Source organism: Stegostoma tigrinum, chromosome 38 (assembly GCF_030684315.1).
Source record: "Stegostoma tigrinum isolate sSteTig4 chromosome 38, sSteTig4.hap1, whole genome shotgun sequence".
In the NCBI taxonomy this organism is placed as follows: Eukaryota; Metazoa; Chordata; class Chondrichthyes; order Orectolobiformes; family Stegostomatidae; genus Stegostoma; species Stegostoma tigrinum.
This window is the reverse complement of record NC_081391.1, coordinates 18,513,549-18,535,992: the sequence shown is the minus strand read 5'-3', so window position 1 is coordinate 18,535,992 and position 22,444 is coordinate 18,513,549. Positions and strand designations below refer to the sequence as shown.

General features: G+C 46.6%; 1 protein-coding gene across 5 annotated transcripts; it reads left to right on the top strand.

The window, feature by feature from the left end:
• Positions 1–3,272: 3,272 nt before the first annotated feature.
• On the top strand, positions 3,273–19,841 carry LOC125447254 (sialidase-like). Of its 5 annotated transcripts, none has more exons than XM_048521530.2 (4): positions 3,286–3,670; positions 7,755–8,311; positions 17,686–17,856; positions 19,574–19,841. In XM_048521530.2, the coding sequence occupies exons 2-4, from the start codon at positions 7,810–7,812 to the stop codon at positions 19,786–19,788; spliced, it is 888 nt and encodes a 295-aa protein (XP_048377487.1). In that variant the 5' UTR covers positions 3,286–3,670; positions 7,755–7,809; the 3' UTR covers positions 19,789–19,841. The 5 variants fall into 5 exon arrangements, with proteins under 5 accessions (XP_048377488.1, XP_048377487.1, XP_048377485.1 ...); XM_048521528.2 differs by having other exon boundaries at positions 3,286–3,690; XM_048521529.1 differs by lacking the exon at positions 3,286–3,670 and adding an exon at positions 3,697–3,816.
• Positions 19,842–22,444: the final 2,603 nt, after the last annotated feature.

The following is a 22,444-nucleotide window of genomic DNA, read 5'->3' as shown; positions in this document are numbered from 1 at the left end:
GGTGGCAATGGCCCAGTCCCAGTGTGGAGCCCGGTGGCAGTGACCCAGTCCCAGTGTGGAGCCAGGTAGCAGTGACCCAGTCCCAGTGTGGAGCCCGGTGGCAGTGACCCAGTCCCAGTGTGGAGCCCGGTAGCAGTGACCCAGTCCCAGTGTGGAGCCCGGTGGCAGTGACCCAGTCCCAGTGTGGAGCCCGGTGGCAGTGACCCAGTCCCAGTGTGGAGCCCGGTGGCAATGGCCCAGTCCCAGTGTGGAGCGCGGCAGCAGCTGGTGGTCAGACCGTGTGGACACTCACTGCGCTGGTCTGCTGCAAAGAGCCGTTGGAGAGAGACTGTTGTTTAACTTTGCTTCCTGTTTTTCTAACCCGTGGTTATACTGTGTATAGCTGTAATGTAACCTGTTTTTCTCTCATTTTTCTGTCTCTATAACTAGGAATTGTACCGGGATACTCTCTACCTAAAATGATGCTATGTGTCGGTAACATTGTTACGCTCTGACTAACTAATCTGTAACTGAAGAAGCTGCACCTCGGTACATTTGTATCTAAGATGGTGCTGTAAGTGGCAACTTATAAACTTTTCACATGAGCACATGTGACAATAAAGGTAATTAAATTCAATTCAGGTAAGGATGACAAGTGAACCAGATGTTTTTTATTTGAAGAATTATAATCACCAATGCCAAGATTAGCTGTATATTTCAGAGATTAAAGCCCAGTAGCTACAGCTGTGGGATTTGAGCCTGTGTCCCCCCGCCCCAAAATATAAACCTGGCCCTGTGATATTTCCTTTACACTATCATCTCTTCCACTCCTAAGCAGGGCGCATCTTACTCTCTAAAGTTAAATAGGTCTGTAAGCCACCTCAGTTTAACAATGTGGTGATATTGTAAATTTCTTTATCACTCTTTGTTCTTGTGGAATAAACTGCATATGATGACCGGACATTTGGCATTTTTGCATTCTGTCCTGATGCGAGCAAGATGAAAAGTTTCTCTCTTTTCAGTGATATTCAAGCCTACCGCCTCATTATATCCACCTTCCCTTATACAATTTAGGGCTTGGGACCGTCAATTTTTTAAAGGTTGTGAAGGTAAAATTTATTTCTTTGTCAAACGGGATTAATAACTTTTTGCTACGTGATCAGGTCAAATTTTGGTTCTGAAAGAGTTAATGCTGTTGAAACCTGAGGTATTACACAACGCATTAGTAACACTGCGCAAACAAATCTCCCAGAGCGTCTCCGAGGGTTGCGTTGCCATGGTGATTGTTCTGCCTCGCTGTTCGGTTTTCAACCAGGAAAACGAGCAGCAGGCCAACCTCTGATCCCGTCCGGCCTCTTGGTCCCTGCAATTCCTCAGCCAGGCTGGAGATCTGTGGCTTTCTACGTCTCAGAAGGGGAATTCCCTGAGGTTCTCATTGTGGGGTGGGAGGAGGTGTGAATGTGAGGCCTTAAGTTTCACTCACTTTCCTCAATTTTCCGATCAAGGAAGAGTCAAGCAGACATTAAGCGTCTCCTGATGGCTGGGTGGGGTAGAATCATAAAATCCCTGCAGTGTGAGAGCAGGCCATTCAGCTCATACCAACCCTTCAAAGAGTATCCTCCCAGACCCACCTTGTTATCCTGTTCATGTAACCCTACATTTCCCATGACTAATCCAGCTATCCTTCGACATTATGGGGCAATTTAAGCATGGCCAATCCACCAAACCTCCACATCTTTGGACTGAGAAGACACCCACACAGAATGTACGAACTCCACACTGACAAGTGCTCGAGGTTGGAATCAAACCCGGGTCCCTGGCACTGTGAGGCAGCAGTGCTAACCATTGAGCCACTGAGCCACTGTGCCAACCTACAGTAATAGCACAGACATTTCCAGCTACGGGTTACAGGATGGGACCGTAGGTTTGTTGTCTTTTCAGCAAGGTTCAGCAGACTCCAAAAATCAACTCTGTTTTCTCTCTCCACGGCTACTGCCAGACCTGCGGAGTTTCTCCAGCAATTTCTCATTTTTGTCCAGATCATCAGTGTCCCAAGTTCTTTATTTTATGCTGGGGTTGGCTTCCTACGGTGAGAGTGACATTATTTGGGGGTGAGCCAAACCTTTAGCCTCAGTCTTCCTACCAGGCCCCACTCCATGGACCTTAGCATAAAAATTGAGCTGACAATTTGGCACCAGTACCGAGGGAGCACCGCACAGTTGGTTGGGGGAGCTAATTTTTGGACAGAGAAGCTAAACAGAGACACCCCGAGCCTTCCCTCTCAAGCAGATGTCAAAGGTTTTTGGTTTGGTTTGATTTGTTATTGTCACATCTACCTAAATACAGTGCATGCTGCACAGGCAGATCATGCCACACAAAGACATGAAGATCATTGGGTGATGGAACAGAACAAGGAATACAAAGTTACAGTGGCAGAGAAGGTGCACAAAATGTAAGATTAACATTAGATTTGGAATTTGACAGGTCCATTTGGAAGTCTAATAACAACGGGGAAAAAACTGTTCTTGAACCCATGCCATCTCTTCAAAGGGGAGCAGGGTAGGTCTCACTCGTGATAACAAAGTGTGGAGCTAGATGAACACAGCATCCCAGGAGCACAAAAGCTGATGTTTCGGGTCTAAGGGTTGAGGCCTGAAACGCCAGCTTTTGTGCTCCTAAGATGCTGCTTGGCCTGCTGTATTCATCCAGCTTCACACTTTGTTATCTCGGATTCTCCAGCATCTGCACTTCCCATTATCTCAGGTCTCCCTCGTGCTTGGGTTCAATATGTATCGCTCTGCTAAGCATTATGGATGGAAACCGGTTATTTGGGTCAGTACCCCTTTGTTTGTGGGATGTTCAGCTACTGCTGACATCACTGATCTACAGCGTTTCTTTGGCTCACCCCAAGGTGGTGAAAGTCATTGATGCAGATCTTTTGTCTTTTCGCTTTATTCCAAAGCATGTTTGAATTTATGTACTATTTCGAATCCCATCCTTCATTAAACCCGAAGCCAAATTAAAAGTTGATGAGTTCAGCTGACAGAATGGACTCCGTTCTGCAGTAGGATGTCTGTCATTGCTATTGCCATGACTCCAGGCCTCTGGGACTTTGATTCAAATTGGGCCAGAGTGAGAATATTAGACTGAAAATTACATCTGTCTGAAGGGACTGTGCATGAACTGAGTTTATAAAATGTCAACAACTTCTGCAGCAAGTCCCCTGTGGCCTTGCCACCCTTTCCACACCCCCGTGTCTACCTTTTAATCTCGCGACTGACCTAAGGAAAAGGAGAAGGGAACTTTAAAGTTTGAGTGTCCCAATGCACTTGACGCTGATTCATTTGTTCCGCTACTTTTTCTCTTTGCGTGTTGTTTATTTGGATCCATCCCTCCATCACAGTCACCAGGGAGAATGCTGCGTTCTAGATGATGTCACCCCGTGCTTGGAGTTTCATGGAGAGGCTTAGCTGAGGTGCCTGTGGAAGTGGAAAGCATTTACCGGCTGGAGTTTAAGCCTCCAAATATTGTAGTGCGGACCAGCCTCCTCAGTCACAGTGATTCCTCATCCCCACAGGGCTTAGTCACGGCTGCATTGATGAAATCTCACACCTTCTCAGGTCAAAACAGGAGAAAGGCGGCATTGGAGAAGCTGATTTCTCTGGAGCATTTGGGAGGAGGTTCGATCGAGGTGTGCAAGATTCCTGCGAGGTAGATGAAGAAAAGCCGTTCCCATTGCAAGGACTAGAGACTCAGGTCTAAGACTTTGACTGTGAGAGAGAGTGCAATGGGGTGGAGGGGGTAAGGGAGAGATGAGAAGAAGATTCGTTTTACACAGTGAGTGTTATTGACCCTGGAAACCAAGAAGCTGGCGGAAGCGGAGGTGATCGAAATGGGATGGGATCTACAGGGAAGGGAACTCATAGGGCTGGGCAGTGTTGGGATGGGGAGAATGGGATCGACCTGATTGTTAAACGGCTGGCTTGAATGGATCCTACAGGCTGAATGGCCTCCTGTGCTGGTGTAAATACTCTTGATAGTTTGGGTAGACTTCTGTAGTGAGAAATGGGTTTAACCCATTGTTTTAATGGCCTGTGAGAGAAATATTTTGGAATGGCAGCAGGAATGGGGAGATGTGCTTCTGTGGAGAGATATAAGAAACTGGGCCTGTTCTCCTTAAGGCAGAAGTCAGGAAGAGGAGATTTAACGAAGGAGGTGAAAGTTATGTGAGGCTTTAGTCTAGCAGATAAGGGGAAACTGTTTCCGCTATTATGAGGATTGCTAACCAGACATAGCCAAAACGAGGTAATTGGTAAGCTGTGTGAGGAAATGAGGAGAAATTTATTTACATTCAGAAAGGCTTCATCTAAGGGACGGGGGAAGCAGATTCAATTTGAACTTTCAAACTAGGACAAGCAACTGGAAAGCAGATAATTGTGGGGCTATGAGGAAGGAACTGAGGGTTGGGACTCTATCAAAGAGCTATCACAGGCACATTGGGCTGAATGGCTTTCTTAAATGTTTCATGTTGGTACAGGGGATGGGTAGTATTGAAGCAGTGGCAATGCTACTGAGCTATTAATCCTGAGAGCCAGGCTAATGCTCTGGGAATGTGGATTGAAATCACAATTTACATTCAGTTAATAAATGTGGAATATAGAACTTGTTGTTAGAATAAGCTAGTCTAAATGTAAAAATCTAGTTCATTAATGTTCCCTCCTGTGATAGGTGGGCATTACAGGGACTGGGTTGCATAATTTCCTCACAAAACAATGCTTTAATTTTAATTTGGTCAGTTTATTTTGGTATTTTGATTTATGCGATAGCGGCCCTGAGCTGTTTATGTTAATTTTCTTTGATTTGTTCATTTTATGATAGTGAAAAGGGAGACGGGGGCACATAGAGAGAAACTATGTCACTTAGTCATGGGCTTAACAAACAGACCCACAGTTTTAAGGTAAGGGGCAGGAGGTTTGGGGGAGACTTGAGGAAAAATGTTTTCACCCTTACCTAGAACTCACCGCCTTGCAGCGTGATAGAGACAGGAAGCCTCAAGACTTTTAAGAGCTATTTACCTGAATTGCCATAGTATACATGGCTATGGGCTAACTGTTGGAAAATGGGGTTAGAATAGCTGGATGTTTGATAACCAGCACAGACCCAATGGGCTGAAGGGCCTCTTTCTATGCTGCAAACGCTCTGAGACTCTAAGAATATTCTCAATTGATCTCAGCATCCTCTGTGATATACTATAACTTCAGTTTCTTGATCCTGATTAAATCCAACAGTGGGGTGGGAGGATTGGAATTAGGACTCTCTCCTGCTCCCAATGCCCAACCAGAAAGCCAGTTGTCAATTAAAAAAAAATTCATGGAATGAGGGCATTACTGACTAGACCAGCATTTATTGCCCATTTCTTACTACCAGCAGGGCAGTTGAGAGTCAACCATGTTGCCATGGGTCTGGAGTCACATGTAGATCAGACCAGACCAGTTAAGGAGGCAGTTTCCTTCCCCTAAACAACATTAGTGAACTAGTTGGGCCTTTTCCTGACAATCTACAAAGGATTCATGGTTATCATTAGACTTTTAATACCAGACTTCTAATTGAATTTATATTTCACTAACTGCTGTGATGGGGTTTGAACCTACGTCCCCAGAATATTACCCGGGTCTCTGGATTAACGGTCCAGATATAATTCCAGAAGGTCATCACCTCCCTGATTCTGAGTGGAATAAAACAGAAATGAAACAGAAACTTCTTCTTGTTTCATAGATTGTCAATTCGTTCCCGATAGAACCAGGGCAACCTTTCTCATAATCTAGTTCAGTGGGACTGATGGGGAGCATCTCTCAATCAGGATTTCTTGAGATGAATTCTCTTGATTTTCCTCTCCTCCCCCAGCCATCACTGCATGGCCACATGGTCGGCATTGGGAAACAGTGCCAAGAGAGTGCTGCACTGTCGGAGGTGCCAACCTTTGGATTGAGCCCTTCACCTGGAACCCTGGCTGTCCCAACAACTTCTATTATTTGGACGAAGAGCAGGGAGTTCCCCTCCCCCAACCCCCTGCCATCTTTAGGCTAATACTTAACCCCCAACTCTGTCAGAGGGGCGGCTCAGGGGTTAGCAATACTGTCTCACAGCGCCAGGGACCTGGATCCAATTCCAGCCTCAGGTGACTGTCTGTGTGGAGTTTGCACATTCTCCCCGTATCTGCATGGGCTTCATCTGGGTGGTCCTGTTTCCTCCCACAGTTCAAAGGTGTGCAAGTTACGTTGGTAGGCCATGCTAAATTTCCCCTAGTGTCCATGGGGAATGCAGGGTTACAGGGATAGGGTAGCATAGTGAGTCCAGGTAAGATGCTCTTTGGAAGGTTGGTGTGGACTTGTTGGGCTGATTGGCCTGTTTCCTGTTGAATGGCTGTATGGATTCTATGGAAGATGGGATGAATGGTCTGTTGTTGAGGAGACTGGCATTGTGTTAATGCCCATTGAGCTGCTAATCCAGGGGCGCAGGCTGTTGTTATGGGGATACTAACTGTTCAGGTTTGTGGGAGTCTGCTGTACTCAAATTGGCTGCCGTGCTTCCTGGTCCCCAAACTGCACATCTGTCAACTTGGCCCACTGTATCCGCTGCTCCCGTTGTGGTCTCCTCGACATCGATGTGACCAAGCGCAGACTCGGAGACAGTTTTGGAGAGCACCTGCAATGTGCACGGGACAAACCTTCCGGTTGCCAACCATTTTAACTCCCTCTCCCACCCCTTGGGTGACATGTCCATCCTGGGCCACCTCCAGAGTCACAATGACTCCAACCGCAAACTGGAGGAGCAGCACCTCATATTCTACCTCAGGAGCTTACCGCCTGATGGCCTGAACATAGAATTCACCAGTTTTAAAATCTCCCCACCCCTGGCCTCATCCCATGTCCAACCCACCCTCTCATCCCTGCCTCCTTGGCCTGACACAACCTGTCTATCTTCTCTCCCACCTATCTGTCCCACCCTTCCCACTGACCCATCCCCACCTGCATCCACTTATTACCATCCCACCTACGTTCCCCAGCCCCACAACACCTCTCTATTTATTTCCCACCTCCTTTCCCCCTCCCCACTTCTGAAGAAGGATCCCGACCCAAAACATCAACTTTCCTGCTCCTCTGATGCTGCCTGGCCTGCTGTGTTCCTCCAGCCCCACCCTGTGCTGTATTTGGTTCACTCATGTCCTTTAGGGAGGAAAACTGCCATCCTTTCCCAACCTGACTTTCATGTGTCTACATTGTTGTGAGCAGTGTGGAGTACCAGGGACCCAGGTTCGATTCCATCCTTGGGTGACTGCCTGTGTGCAGTTTGCACAATATCCTTGTGTCTGCGTGTGTTTTCTCTGGGTGCTGTAGTTTCCTCCCGCAATCTAAACATGTGTACGTTAGGTGGATTGACCATGTTAAGTTGACCATAGTGTCTAGGGATGTACAGGCTAGGTGGATTAGCCATGGGAAATGCAGGGTTACAGGGATGGGTTGGGAGGGGGTTTTGGGTGGTGATGCTCTTGGAGGGTTGTTGCGGACACGATGGGCCAAATTGCTTACTTCCACATTGTACGGGATTCTATGCAGTTGACTCTGAACTGCTCTCTGGGCAATTAGAGATGGGCAGTAAATGCTGGCCTAGCCAGTGATGCCCTCATTGCGTGAATGAGTTTAAAACAAAAGATATCAGGCTAGAATTGCAGCATGGTGTGATCCAATATTGTGTCTGGTCTTCCTCCATCTTAGGCCCTTGAGGTGAAAAGGAACCACAGAGCCAGGTCTAAGGAATAGCGACAGCACCATGAGTCATTGGCTTCATTTGGTCCCTGCTTTGTTGATGTGGAGTCTTCCCTCTCCCTCTGTGGCCCAGACGGCTAACTATACCACCCTCACCATGTTCTTCACCGTCAACACCACAGTCCATTCCACTCCAAGAGCTTCGAGCAGTTCCTCAGCCAATGAGAGCACAACATCAAACCAAACCGAGGCCAGCCCAACGAATGCTACCAGCCCTCTCGATGACTTCTCGGCCGGTGACAGCCAGATGCCACCAGGCAGCGAGGGGGCTCTCACCACTCTCCCCGCAGGGCAAACTGAAACCTCCGCGACTGGGAAGGAGAGCACTCTGCGATCGGCAGGTCCGACCTCCAAGCCTCGCCCCACTCCTCACGGAACTGAGGAGGGTCTGCCATCCACTACCCCGTCCAGGACACTCGGAGGATCCTCACCCACTCGGGCGGAAACGTCGGCAGGCACCACCTGGGAAACCAGGCGCCTCTCCTGTGAACCCTCCTCCGTTTCAGGTTAAATTCAACGCCACCTCGTTTGGCCTCCATTTTGTTTTTGGTTCAATTGAGCTTGCATTTTCGCAGAATCTTTTATCGCCTCAGCATGGCCCAAAGTGCTTTCATAGCCAATGGCATATGGTCATTGCTGGGTAGGTTCAGAAGCACGGCAGTCAATTTGCGCACAGCAAGCTCCCACAACTGGCAGTGAGCACATTTATTATGAGAACGTAAGAATTGGAGCAGAAGTTAGGACATTCAGCCCCTCGAGCATGCTTCATTATTTAATACAATCATACCTGATCTGATCTCAGCCTCAACTCCACTTCCGTGCCCATTCCCCCATAGTCATTAGGCACGGGAACAGATTCTTTGGTCCAATTAGTCCGTTTCAATCGTGTTCCCAAACTAAGCTAGTCCCAGCTGCTTGGCCCATATCCCTCCAAACCTTTCCTATTTGTGAACCTGTCCAACTGCTTTTCAAATGTCATAACTGTACCACATCCAAAACTTCCTCTGACAGTTCATTCCACCCACAAACCTCTCTCTGTGCAAAGAAGTTGCCCCTCAAGTCCTTTTTAAAACTCTCTCCTCTCTCACCATGTTCCGAACACCCCCACCACTGGGAAAGGACCCTTGCCATTCACCTTATCTATATCTCATGATTTTATTAAGCTCTATAAGGCCACCCCTCGACCTCCTTTGCTCCAGTGAAAAAAGTCCAAGCCTATCCATCCTCTTGTTATAACTCAAACCCTCCATTCACAGCAACATCCTGGTATATCTCTTCTGAGGCCTCCCCAATGTAATAATGTCCTTCTTGTCACAGGGTGACCAGAACTGCATACAGTACTCCAGAAGAATCCCCATTAACATGCCTTACAACCCCAACACAACACCCCACCTCCTATACTCAGAGATCTGAGCAATGAAGGAAAGCACACTAAATGCTTTCTTGACCACCTTGACTATCTGTGACACAAATTTCAAAGAAATATGTATCGAAAGCCCCGATGTCTCTATGTTCGACAATACTACCCAGGAAGATACAATAAATCCTGCCTTTGTTTGCTTTACCCAAATGCAATACCTACATTTATCCATGTTAAACTCCATCTGCCACTCCTCAGCCCAATGACCTAATTGATTGCCCATTTGTAACCTTATGTGTCCTTCTTCGCTGTTTACTACGCCATCAATTCTGCAAACATACTGACGATGGCTCCTATATTCTCATCCAAATTGTTTACATAAATGACAAACAAGAGTGGACCCAGCAATGATCCCTGTGGAACATTGATGGTCACAGGCCTCTGGCCTGAGTAAGACTTTCACCACCACCCTTTGTCTCCTACCACAAAGCCAATTTTATACCCAATTGGCAAGCTCACACTGTATCCCATGTGACCTAATTTTAATTAGACTACCATGCAAAACCTTGACATAGGATTTTCTAAAGCCCACATAAACAATATCTGCTGCTCTGTCCTCATCAATATTTTTGGTTACTTCCTCAAAAAAACTCAATTCAGTTTTGAGAACGATTTCCCTCACACAAAACCATGCTGACTGTCCTTAATCATTCCCAGGCTTTCCAATGGGGAGGCAGTATGATTGCTGGATTGTTAATCCAGAGGCCCAGATAACGTTCTAGGGACCTGGGTTCAGACCCCACCACGGCCGATAGTGGTATTTGAATTCAACAACTATCTGGAATTAAGAATCTAGCAATGACTGTGAATCCATTGCTATTTGTTGGGAAAACCCATCTGATTTGCTAATGCCCTTTTAGGGGATGAAACTGCCATCCTTACCTGGTCTGGCCTACATGCGATTCCAGACCCACAACAATGTGGTTGACTCTTAACTACCCTCTGGGCAATTAGGGATGGGGCAATAAATGCTGCCTGGCCCGGCCCTGATTCCATGAATGAATAAAGGAAATGCATAAAAATCCTATCTTTCAGAATCACCTCCAATAATGATGGCAGGCTCACAGGCCTACAGGTCTCAGGCTTCTTCTTAGAAAACCCATTATTAATCAAACATTTGTCTATGCTCCTTAAATGTATTCAGTGTCCTGGCATCCGCTGCTGTCTGGGGAACGAATTCCACAGATTCATGAACCTTTGAGAGAAGTAAGCTTTCCTCACCTCTGTTTTAGAATGTCACCCTTCATTTTAAAACTGTGACGTCTTGTTCTACATTGTCCCACAAGGGGAAGCATCCTCTCCACTTCTACTTTATCAATCCCATTTAGTGTCTAATATCCCTCAATTAGATCTCCTCTCATTCTTCTAAACTCAAGCAAGTACAGGCCCAAACTGCTCAATGTCTTTCATAAGACAAATTGATCACCTCATTTTAATGATGAGTGATATCGATTTTAAAGTTGAAATTTTGTCAGGACTTTGTACTTTGATTTCAAGTCTTATCCCATCTCCCTGAAAGATATAGATAGGAAATCTATTCAATTTTCCATCCAAATGGCAATGCCTCTGACAGAATGGTACATCCTGTACTCCACTGAGACATTAGCCTAGACATTATAGTGCAGGTGAGGCCCTAGTGGCATTATCATTGGACAGCTAATCCTTAGAATCCCTACAGTGTGGAAACTGGTAATTCGGCCCAACAAACTCACACCAACCCTCCAAAGAGCATCTCACCCAGACTCATCCCCCTGCCCTATCCTATCCCTATAACCCTGCATTTCCCATGGGTAACCCACCTTATCTGCCTATCCCTGGACACTACAGGCAATTTAACATGGCCAATCCACCCTAATTTGCACATCTTTGGACTGTGGGAGGAAACCGGAGCACCTGGAGGAAACCCACGCAGACACGGGGAGAATGCGTAGACTTCACACAGACAGTCACCCGAGAGTGGAATCAAATCCAGGTCCGTGGCGCTATGAGGGAGCAGTACTAACCATTGAGCCAACGTGCCACCCAGAGACCCAGGTAATATTCTGGGGACCCGGGTTTGAATCCTGCAATGGCAGATGGTGGAATTTGATTTCAATAAATACCTGGAATTGGGACTCTAATGATGGCCATGAAGAGATTGTTGATCATTGGAAAAACCCTTCTGATTCAGTAATGCCCTTTAGGGAATGAAATGTGGGGAAGGAAACCTGGTATGGCCTACATGTGATGCAGACCCACAGTAATGCAGTTGACTCTTGACTTTAGGCAACTGATGATGGGCAATATGTGATGGTCTAGCTAGCAACGCTCTCATCCTGCAAATGGTTTAAAAAATTGTGCTCAGTTTCATGCATGGGACTCAAGCCTACAGCTTTCTGGTTCAGAGCTAACACTACCTTTCCCATGTATCCACACTCACTAAGATGTTGTCCTATGCACATAAATCCTGTGTGATGTGGGAGCTGAAGCATAGCTGCTGAAGACTAGTTCTGTCATTGTAACAGCTGGTGTGGGAATTGTACCCATGCTATTGACATCATTCTGCATCACATACCAGCTGTCCTGTCAACTGGGACCAGAGTCTTTGGGGGTTGGTTAGCTCAGTAGACTGGTCTGCTGGTTTGCAATGCAGATTGACACCAATAGCATGCGTTCAATTCTCCATACTGGCTATTGTCACCATGCAGGTCCCATCTTGCCCCCCACCACCAGCCATCATCTGTCTAATAAGAGAGCAGCTGTATTGTCCTCTGGGACAATGGAGACTTCACCTTTAAAAATTAACCCGAGGGTGAGCCACAGGAAGGCCTGATTCTCTGGCCCGTACTTCCAAAGACCAATGTTGGGTCTCTCCATGTGCGGAGAAACTGACCAAGGGTGTCTTGTTTTAAGGGATTACCCCTAAAGTTGAGTCCCATATTCTTGAGGTTGGTCCAGGAGGCTCTGCCAGGTGAGCTTCACTGATCTGAGAAAGTCTGGGTTGTCCTGCAATAATGTTATGACTCAGTAAGCTAAGTTGTATGTTTGGGATTATTTTAATCCCAATCCCTCATTTCCCACAAATTGCGCCCCCCAGTCTACCCGTTTTTCTACTCCATCTCATGTTGAAACCACCCCCACCACAGGTGGTTACTGTCTACCCCTTCACCCCTGACTGACTTGCATGGTCACTATTCTCCCCCCACCATTGTAGCCACCCTGGGAGCGGAGATGGATCCTGATTTGATTGAACCCAAAGCTGTGGCCCCTTTAAGATCCCTCCCATAATGTCACAGAGAGACCTCCTGTGATGTAGAGCTGGCAAGTATTGTCACCTCATAAAGACTGAGTGCTGGCAGTGAAAACCTGTTGGGCAGACCACGAGAGCTAATGGTCACAAGAGCCTGTGAAGGCAAAAATCTCCAGTTGCAAGGCAAGAGGTAAACCATGGGAAGGTTTGGGTAGGTTTTGACATAGGATTATCACCAGTCTGTCATTTCAGAGGCCCCATGATGCTCTAGTGACAGGGGTTTGAATCCCATTACAATAAATGGTATAATTCAAAATCTAAAAACAATTAAAAGCTAGTTTAATGATGAATTGTTAAAAACTCTTTTTCTTTATCCATTGGCCACCATTTTTTATCCATCCGAAAATTACCCAGAGGGCAGTTCAGAGTCAACCACTGAGGGCCTGGAGTTACATGTTGACCAAGCCAATTAAAGGCAATAGATTTCCTTCCTGAAAGGATGTTAGTTTTTTTTATTTAATAGACTGGAGGATGGCAGTTTCCCTCCCTTAAGAATATTAGTGAACCAGATGGGCTCCCCCCTCTCCAGCAATTGGCTCATAGTGATCATTAGATACTTAATTCCAGATTTTTATTGAATTTAAATTCCACCATCTGCCAGGCTGGGTTTTGATCCCTGGGTCTCTGGATTAACAGTCCAGCAAGAACACCACTAGGCTTTCCCCTTGGTTCACTGCTATCCTTTAGGGAAGAAAATTGCCATCCTTACTTGGTCTGGCCCTCATTTGAGTCCAGACCCACAGCAATATAGTGAATTCAGTTGCTGAGCTCAAGGGCAATTAGGGATGGGCAACAAATTCAGGCCTCATCAGTGATACCCACATCTTATGAAGAGAATGAGGATCGAGAGGTGGCACTGTGATTAGTTTTCAGAATGCATGATTTCAATTGAGGTGGGTATTAATTTTTTTCTTTATTTATTGACGGGATCAGAGCTGGCTAGACAACATTTATTGCCCATCCCTAATTTCCTAGACAGCAGTTAAGAGTCAACCACATTGCTGTGGGTCTGAAGTCACATGTAGGCCAAACCAGATAAGGATGGCAGTTTCCTTCCCTAAAGGACATTAGTGAACCAGATGGGTTTTGCTAACAATCAGCAATGGATTCATGGTCATCATTAGATTCTTAATTCCAGATATTTATTGAATTCAAATTCCACCATCTGCCATGGTGGGATTCGAACCCGGGTCTCCAGAATGTTTTCTGGGTCTCTGGGTTAACGGTCTGGTGATAATACCACTGGGTCATCGCCTGCTTAATAGGTAGTCACGAGTAAATCCAATAGAGATTTCAGCATGTGGCACTGTCCCCTACCCCTGAGCCAGAAAGCCCAGGTTCAAGTCCCACCTGCTCCAGAGGTATACAATAATATCCCTGATCAGGTTGATTCGAAAATCTCACCCCCACAGAGAATAGTTCAGGTTGATTCCATGGTGATGTTGGAGGGGGAGCTGGACAAGTCCATCAGGGGCAGGAAGATGAAGGATAGGAAGAGCATACAAATGTCTGGCTGAATAGTTTGAGCTCAAGAATACTTTGGGCCACCCTGAATACAGAAGGGCACTATAGCAACGCAAGCTGTTTTTTCTTCAGCCTAAACCCATTCCTCTGTCCCCTGAGTCCTTATTGGTTCGGCTCAATAAACTCAACTCAGAAGGTATCCATGATTTCTTGTAAACATTATATCTGCACTTTCCTGGCACCTGGGCCTTATGCCAGTTGGGATTTTGGGGCAATTCTCACTTCTGTGCGTTCAGATCTGACTCTGGGCTTGAATAAGCTGCCAACAAAATCTCTCAGGGGTGCTGCCATGGCGTTGTTACTTGTGTGTGTGGGATGGGGGGATGTTTTGTGGTTGGGGGTGTGGGTGGGTGTTGGTGTGTTTGATGAAGGGCCACTGTGAAAGTGTGTACACAGTGCTGATCACGCCATTGGAGTAGTGCCCCACCAGAATAAGCGAAGGGGAAATGAGGTAGCGGGGTTGGGGGTGGAGAAACCATAAGGAGACAGAGGAAGACAGCGAGGGAATTCGAGATGTGAGAGGTGTTTAAGGCCATTGAAGCATCACCAACTCTTGCCGGGTTGACTAGCTGATACGTGGCATCATGGGAAAGCAGCAAGAACGCCAGGCCCTGCATGCAGAAAAGCAAATAAAGGATCATTAACCAAATAAAAACTAACTCTGAGGCACAAAAGGAGCTTGGGAGTATAGAATTAGAATATCCTTTGTCACAAGTACTCAAGTACTGGAGTACAATGACAAGTTTACAATGTCACCCTTCATGGCTCCCATCTGAAGTACAAAGTACTGAGTTACAAATTTCAGGTACAAAAAGAGGAATAAAAAGAGGTTGCATTATCTGACAGTGATTCATAGTTTAAGTTCGATATAAGACACAGTTAAAAGGTTAAATATTACAGTCAGATAAACATTGCATTGCAGTTGTTCAGCACAGGGGCATCCACACATGGTCTGACCAGGCTTGCAAGCCGCTGACCACCCGCGCCAGACCCCCGTCTGACAACTGTCCCCGCTCCGCTCCGACTCTCAGGCATTCCACGGGGCGGACGGAGTGACGATCCCTGGGCTGAGAAGCCTAAACGCTGCTGACTCCCCCGGCCACCATCTTTGCGTAAGAGGCAATTTAGAATCATAGAGTTGTGCAATGTGGAAACAACCTGTCCGTGCTGACAGATATTCGAAATGAATCCAGTCCCATTTGCCAGCATTTGGCCCATATCCCTCCAAACCCTTCCTAATCATATTTGATGGAAATATATAAGATTTCTTGTGGGAGAATCTAGGGTGAAAAACAAATGGTTATCTGTTTTGGCATGAATATACGAAATAGAAACAGAAGGAAACCATTCAACCCCTTGGCCCTGCTCCAACATTCAATAAGATCATCTCTGAATGTGTTTTTGTTTTAAATTTCACATCTACCCCGATAACCTTTGACCTATCGGCCTGATGAATATCTATCCTCCTCTGCCTTAGAAATACTTGCCAATCACTGAGCTCAAAGTTGAGTGAAGAAATGCTCCTCAGCTCTGTGTGAAAAAGCCCACTCCCTAATTCTAGACCAATATCCCCTCTTTCTGAACGGACCCAGAAGAGGAAACATCTTTTCGCTATCTGTTGTGTCAAAGGATCTTACGCACTTCAATCGAGTCACTCCCTCCCAGTGGAAACAGGCCCAGTTTAGTCCGTCCAAACTTTGAGGCAGAGATAAGGAGCACTTTATTTCTCTCACACAGGGTCAGGGGGTTGTCAGAGCTCTCTTCCTCAAAAGGCAGCAGGAACAGAGCCTATGAAAACTTTTAAGGCAGAGGTTGATAAATTCTTGTTAAGCCAGTGAGCAAAAGACACCAGGGGAGAAAAGCAGGAATGTGGCACAATCATGAGTTTAGGGAATTGGTTGAACTGGCTCAAGGGCTTTACTTCTTGCCCCAATTCACGGGTTGTTGTAAAATATCAGCAGAAATGTTCAAAAATCGTGTCCAAGAGATGGGTTTTAATGAGAGGCTTAAAAACAGGGGAGAGCAAGAGAGAGAGAGAGAGAAAGAGAGAGAGAGACAGAGAGAGAGAGAGAGATGGCGGGGGGCGGGGGAGAGAGAGAGAGAGAAAGAGAGATGGGGGAGAGAGAGAGAAAGAAATAGGGGGAGGTGAAGAGAGAGAGACAGAGATGGGGGAGAGAGAGAGAAAGAAATGGAGGAAGGTGAAGAGAGAGAGGGATGGAGAGAAAGAAATAGAGGGAGGGAAGAGAGAGAGAGATGGAGGGAGAGAGGGAGAGAGAAAGAAATGCAGGGAGGGGAAGAGAAAGAGAGATGAGGAGATGAGGGGGGAAGAAATGGAGGGAGGGAGAGATAGAAATTGAGGGAGACAGAGACAAAGAGAGATGGGGAGAGATAGAAAGAAATGGAGGGGGGGAAGAGAGAGAGGTGGAGGGTGAGATAGGTAGAAAGAGAAATGGAGGGAAGGAGGGAGAGAGAGAGAAAAAGAGAGGTGGGGGGAGAGAGAGTTGAAAGAAATGGAGGGAGAGAGAGAAAGAAAAAGAGATAGATAGAGAGAGAGAAAGAAATGGAGGGAGAGGAAGAGAGAGAGATGGGGAGAGAGAGTGAGTGTGAGAGAGAGAGAGAGAGAAAGGAAGAAATGGAAGGAGGGGAAGAGAGAGAGATGGAGAGAGAGAGAGAGAGAGAGAGAGAGGAATGAAGAGAAAGACCAAGAAAGAGAGATGAAGATATTTAAGAAGGGAATTCCAGAGTGTATGGCCTCAGGTAGTTGAAGGTATAGCCACCAAAGGTGGAGCGATTAAAATTGGAGGGATGCTCAAGAAACCGGAAATGGAGGAGAGCATGGATGATTTGTGTTTCCAGAGATAACGAAGGTGAGGCCGTAGGAGGGATTTACCAGGTGATGGCCTAGTGGTATTATCTCTGGTTTGTTAATCCCGAGACCCAGGCATTGTTCTGGGGACCTGGGTTCAAATCCTGCCACAGCTGGTGGAATTTGAACTCAGCAACTATCTAGAGTTAAGAGCCTAGTGATGACGATGAATTTGTATTGATCGGCAGAAGAAACCATTTGGTTCAGTAATGTCCTACAGGGGAGGAAACTGGCGAGTCCAGACCTTTAACTATCCTCTGGGCAATCAGGGATGGGCAATAAATGCTGGCCTGGCCAGTGATGCCCTCATCCCATGAAAGAATAAAAAAAAAGGATGGACCTGTTAAAATTGATAATCGGGAGGTTAGTGGGCACAGAGTTGGGATGACAAGTGAGTAGCACTTGATCCAATTTTGGCAGGAGAGTTTAGAAGGAGAAAGGTCTATGAGAAGACTGATTTGAGGATTTCTCAGGAGATATATGGAGAAATGTGAGTGAGAATATTTTTACCAAGCAGGTCATAATGAGCTGGAAATCATTGCCTCTGAGGCTGGTGGAAGCGGAGACAATAAGTGATTTCTAAATGAAGTCAGATGGTCACATGAGGGAAACAAACTTGAAAGGCTACGGGGAGAGAGGATAGGACTGATTGTGTTGCTCTTTTGGGGAGATTGCATGGAATTAATGGGCCGAATGTCTTCCTCCTCTGCTTCTGTGAGATTAAGTCTTTGGGGGTGAAAATGACCTTGAGAGTTGATTGACATTGTGACTTTGGTTTTAGGACAGGACAACCCCAAAACAGAGAAGAAGGGACAGTTTGGGAAAACACTGGGGATCTTCATAGGCTTAGCGGTTGTCCTGCTTCTGGTGTTCGGGCTGGTCTACTTGATCTACAACAGGACACAAAAGGATGACCCGTTCTCACACCAAAGGCTCTACAACAGTGACCCAGGTATGAGCGAGCTGGCCAGGTTACAAAATTGGGCCTGTTCATCTAGGCTTTTCTCACATTGGGTTGCCAAGTCTGGTCTGGGGACCAGGTGGGTGTCGAGGTAATGTCACTGCACTGCATAAATCAGATTGCCAGATTAATGTCCCACAGTCGTCGGTTCAAATCCCTGGGAGGAGAGAGGGTGTAGCAAGAAGTTTGTGAGCCTTGGAAGTGGGAGTGGCTCCCAGCTGCTACTGCCTTGACTAATGTCCAGTCCATCAATCAAACATTCACTACGTTTGACCAAACGACAGCCCACACCCTATCTGTACGTCAAGTTGACCTCAGGGTATCCAGCCACCAAGATGGGGGTCTCTTCTCCTCCAGCAAACAATGTTTGCCCCCGTAACACGACAACTAGACACTGCTCATGTGGGACAATAGTGGTATATTTTTGACGATGCACATCTGATGGACCGAACAGTCTCTTCTGTGCTGTATGATTCTATTGGACATTTGCTGCAGGCTGCTGCAGGGTGGCATGGGGTGGCTCAGTGGTCAGCAATGCTGCCTCACAGCCCCAAGGACCTGGTTTGACGCCACCCTCGGGTAATTGGCTGCGAGGGTTTCCTCCAACAACCGAAAGATGTGCAGTTTAGGGTGGATTGGCCGCACTAAACTGCCCCATAGCATCCAGATTAGGTGAATTAGCCGCAGACAATGCAGGGTTACAGAAATAGGGCGGGGTCAGGTAGGCTGGCACGGAATCGATGGCCCAAGTGGGCTGCACTGTGGGGATTCTATGAAAAGGATGTGTCTGGGCTAACAGTGAGCTATTTGGTCACAAGCTTCTATCAGCACACACCATGCTTCAAGTGGCCCCAGGTAAGATGGTGAAAAATCAGAGGTTGCTGGAAAAGCTTTAGCAGCGTCGATGAAGGAAAAATCTGAGTTATCGTTTTGGCTGCAGTGATCCTCCCTCAGAATGGTTAAAAGGGTGACTGAGACTTCCTAGCAATGGGCTGTATTTCACGACATGAGCTTGTCTCTTAAAGGTACGCTGCATGCTCTCTTTGAGACATAAGACTATTGGATCAGCCTGCAGATGGAACTTTAAGTAGCCACTTAAAAGGCTTTTTTTTAAAGATTAGATTCCCTACAGTGTGGATACAGGTCCTTCGGCCCAACAAGTCCTCACTGCCCTTTGATCTATCCCACCCAGACCCATCTCCCTATAACCCACACACCCCTGAACACTACGGGCAATTTAGTATGGCCGATCCACCTAGCCTGCACATCTTTGGACTGTGGGAGGAAACCGGAGCACCCGGAGGAAACCCACGCAGACATGGGGAGAATGTGCAAACTCCACGCAGACAGTCACCCGAGGCTGGAATTGAACCCGGGTCCCTGGCGCTGTGAGGCTGCAGTGTTAACCACTGAGGCACCCCTTCAGTTGGTGACTAGGATGGAGGGTTGACCTCGGGCCTTCCCAGACGGGGTTTCATTCTTTTCAACCATGTTCGCCCTGCCTAATTAAATGCCATTCCCATCTCCAAGTTCACTAGCTCCAAGAACTGTATCGCCTGGTGTGTCAGGCAATACACCAAGTTCAGTCCAATCAGAGATCACTGAGGTCCTAATAAGAGCAGTTAAGCTGATGAAGGTCTGGTTGCAGGAAGGGTAGCATGATATGTTGGAAGTCTTTCCCTGTTTTTACTTCTTGTTTTGCTCCTAGTTCTTAGCCTCGATGTTACAGTGGAGCCCCCAGATCGATTCTATGGGAGTCTGACCCCTGACCCTGGCCGAGAGGGTCAGGGGCACCATGTGATGTCGCAGAAAGCCCTGAATCAGCCGAAGGAGGAGATGAAAAAGCCAGCATCCCCCCCTCAAACCCACGACGAGATTCAGCTGAAACCGATGTCCGAAAGCTCGGTGAAGATATTTCTCTGAAATATAGTTTATGTTTCTCTTTAAACTCAGAAGCAATGGTGCAAATAAATAAATATGCTAACTGTAGCATGGAGAGTGACTGGTGTAATATTTAGTCAGGACCGAGCCATGTGTGTGTCTCTCCTGCCCATCTCTCCACCAGGTTTCTTCAACTTCTACCTCAATCTGCAGTAAATAGAATCACAGGATCCCTACAGTGTGGAAACAGGCCCTTTGGCCCATCAGTCCACTCTGACCCTCAGAACATCCCAACCAGACCCATCCCCCTATAACCCACCTTATCTATACATCCCGGGGCACTATGGTGCAATTTAGCATGCCCAGTCCACCCTAACCTGCTAATCTTCGGATTGTGGGAGGAAACTGGAGTACCCAGAGGAAACCCACGCGGACACAGGGAGAATGTGCAAAAGTGCCCCCTTCTCTCTGATTTGCAAGGCTTTTTGTTTTAAATTCATTCATGGGACGTGGGCATTGTGGGCTAGGCCAGCATTTATTGCCCAACCCTAATTGCCCAGAGGGCAGTTAAGAGTCAAATCACATTGCTGTGGGCCTGGAGTCACATGTAGACCAGGCAGTTTGCTACCCTGAAGGACACAAGTGAACCATATGGGTTTTCCCTGACAATTGATAATGGATTTATGATCATCATTAGACTCTTAATTTCACAGTTTGTTTTATTGAATTCTGCCAATTGCCCATTGTGGGGCTCAAACCCATGTCCCCAGAACATTAGCTGGGCCTCTCGGTTAGTAGTCCAGCAATAATAGCACTAGGCCTTGTCTCTCCTTAAAGGGTTGTGGCTTCAAACCCCACTCCACAGACCTAAGAACAAAAATCAAGGCTGATAGCAGACTGATGCCAGAGGCGTGCTGCATTATTATTTAGATAGGAAATTCTGCCTTCCGAGATGGACTTAAAAAAGAACTACACTGCGCTGTTACAGAGGAGAGCACCCTGACAATCGCAACCACACTTCAAAAGAACCTCATTGGCTATAAAGCACCTTAGCACATCTTGTGCTTGGGAAAGGTGCTATATAAATGCAAAATAAAAACTGAAAGAACTGCGGAAGCTGTAAATCAGAAATAAAAACTAAAATTGCTGGAAAAGCTGAGCAGGCCTGCCAGCATCTGTGGGGAGAAAGCAGAGTTAATATTTCGGGTCCAGTGAGGAAGGGTCACTGGTCCCGAAACATTAACTCTGATTTCTCCCCAGCGGTGATGCCAGGCCTGCTGAGCTTTTCCGCAATTTCTGTTTTTGTTCCTATATAAATGCAAGTCTTTCATCCTTGACTTGCAGTAACACATTGCAGACACCAGGTGGTGCAAGACAGCCATCTGTCTGGTTTGAAATGTCTGGATACATATGGGCCCTGCACATTGTTCCACAAGATTGTAATCTCAAAGTTTATTTTAATTTTCAGAGGTAACAGCTGGTCAACCGTGGGATCATAAATCTTTGGCTTTTAACCAACAAAGTGGGAATAAAATCAACAAAAAGATTTGGGACTGGCAAATGACTATGAATCTTCTTGGAGTTTGCACCTGAGTGGGATTATGTTGCACATCAATCTCCATTCATTGCTTCCTGCATGTGTCCAGTTCAATGGTTTTTACAAATAACATTTGTAAGCTATCCCCCTCCCCAACCGTTTAGCCCGCTGTTTTCATCTCCTCCCCTGGGGTTTGTCTGACAGATTATTTCCAACCTGCTCCCTCCCCTGAGCTTTTCATCGCACATTTGCTGACCATTGTTTGGTTTCGCCCAAAATGTGGTGTTAAAAATCAAATACCATGCAAAGCATGATTGTTGAAAGGCTGGGCTGTGCATCTTTTTCTTGCTTTATCCCGCTTCTGCTCACGACGGGGAGCTATTCAGAGGGCCGCAGAATCTCCTATTGCAACCCGACCCATAGCATTCTCCAGCACCAGTCTGTAATGTGGGCTGTTTGCCTGTAGGCACAATCAATTGGACTGTTTTCATGGTTGTTAAGCATTTCAAAGGGTTAACAGAGCCATGCAGCATGGAAACAGAGCCTCGGATCCAACAAGTCCATGTCGACCACGTTCCCAAACTATTCTAGTCCCACCTGCCTGCTTTTGGCCTGTAACCCTTCAAACCTTTCCTGTTCATGTACTTACCCAAATATCTTTTAAATGTACCTGCGTACATCATTTTCTCTAGCAGTTCATTCCACACACGAACCACTCTGTAAAAACGTTACACCTCATGTCCTTGTTATATCTTTCTCCTCTCATCTTAAAAATATGCCCAAAAGCTGACATTTCGACTCCCTTATAACACTGTGGGTGTCTCTACACCACAGCAATTCAAGAAGGCAGCCCACCACTGTCTTTCCCAGAGAAATTAGCAATGGTTGATAAATGCTGGAAGCAGTGCCCATGTCCCATGAATGGATATACAGCGTCCTGCCTTTGTCTGGGCCTGAAACGTCAGCCTTTGTGCTCCTAAGATGCTGCTTGGCCTGCTGTGTTCATCCAGCTCTACACTTTGTTATCCCGGGTTCTCCAGCATCTGCAGTTCCCATTATCTCTTAAAAATATGCCCCCTGGTTTTGAACTCCTCCACCCTAGGGAGGAGACCCTTGTCATTCATCTTATCTATCCCCCTCGGCTTTAAAAGAGCCTTAAGT

What these genes read in the sequence shown, in the direction of transcription:
- LOC125447254 (XM_048521530.2), top strand. Translation starts at nt 7,810, where the DNA reads ATGAGTCATTGGCTTCATTTGGTCCCTGCTTTGTTGATGTGGAGTCTT. An exon ending in TGAACCCTCCTCCGTTTCAG is followed by an intron (nt 8,312 to 17,685) that starts GTTAAATTCAAC and finishes CTTTGGTTTTAG; the next exon opens with GACAGGACAACCCCAAAACA. An exon ending in GCTCTACAACAGTGACCCAG is followed by an intron (nt 17,857 to 19,573) that starts GTATGAGCGAGC and finishes TTTTGCTCCTAG; the next exon opens with TTCTTAGCCTCGATGTTACA.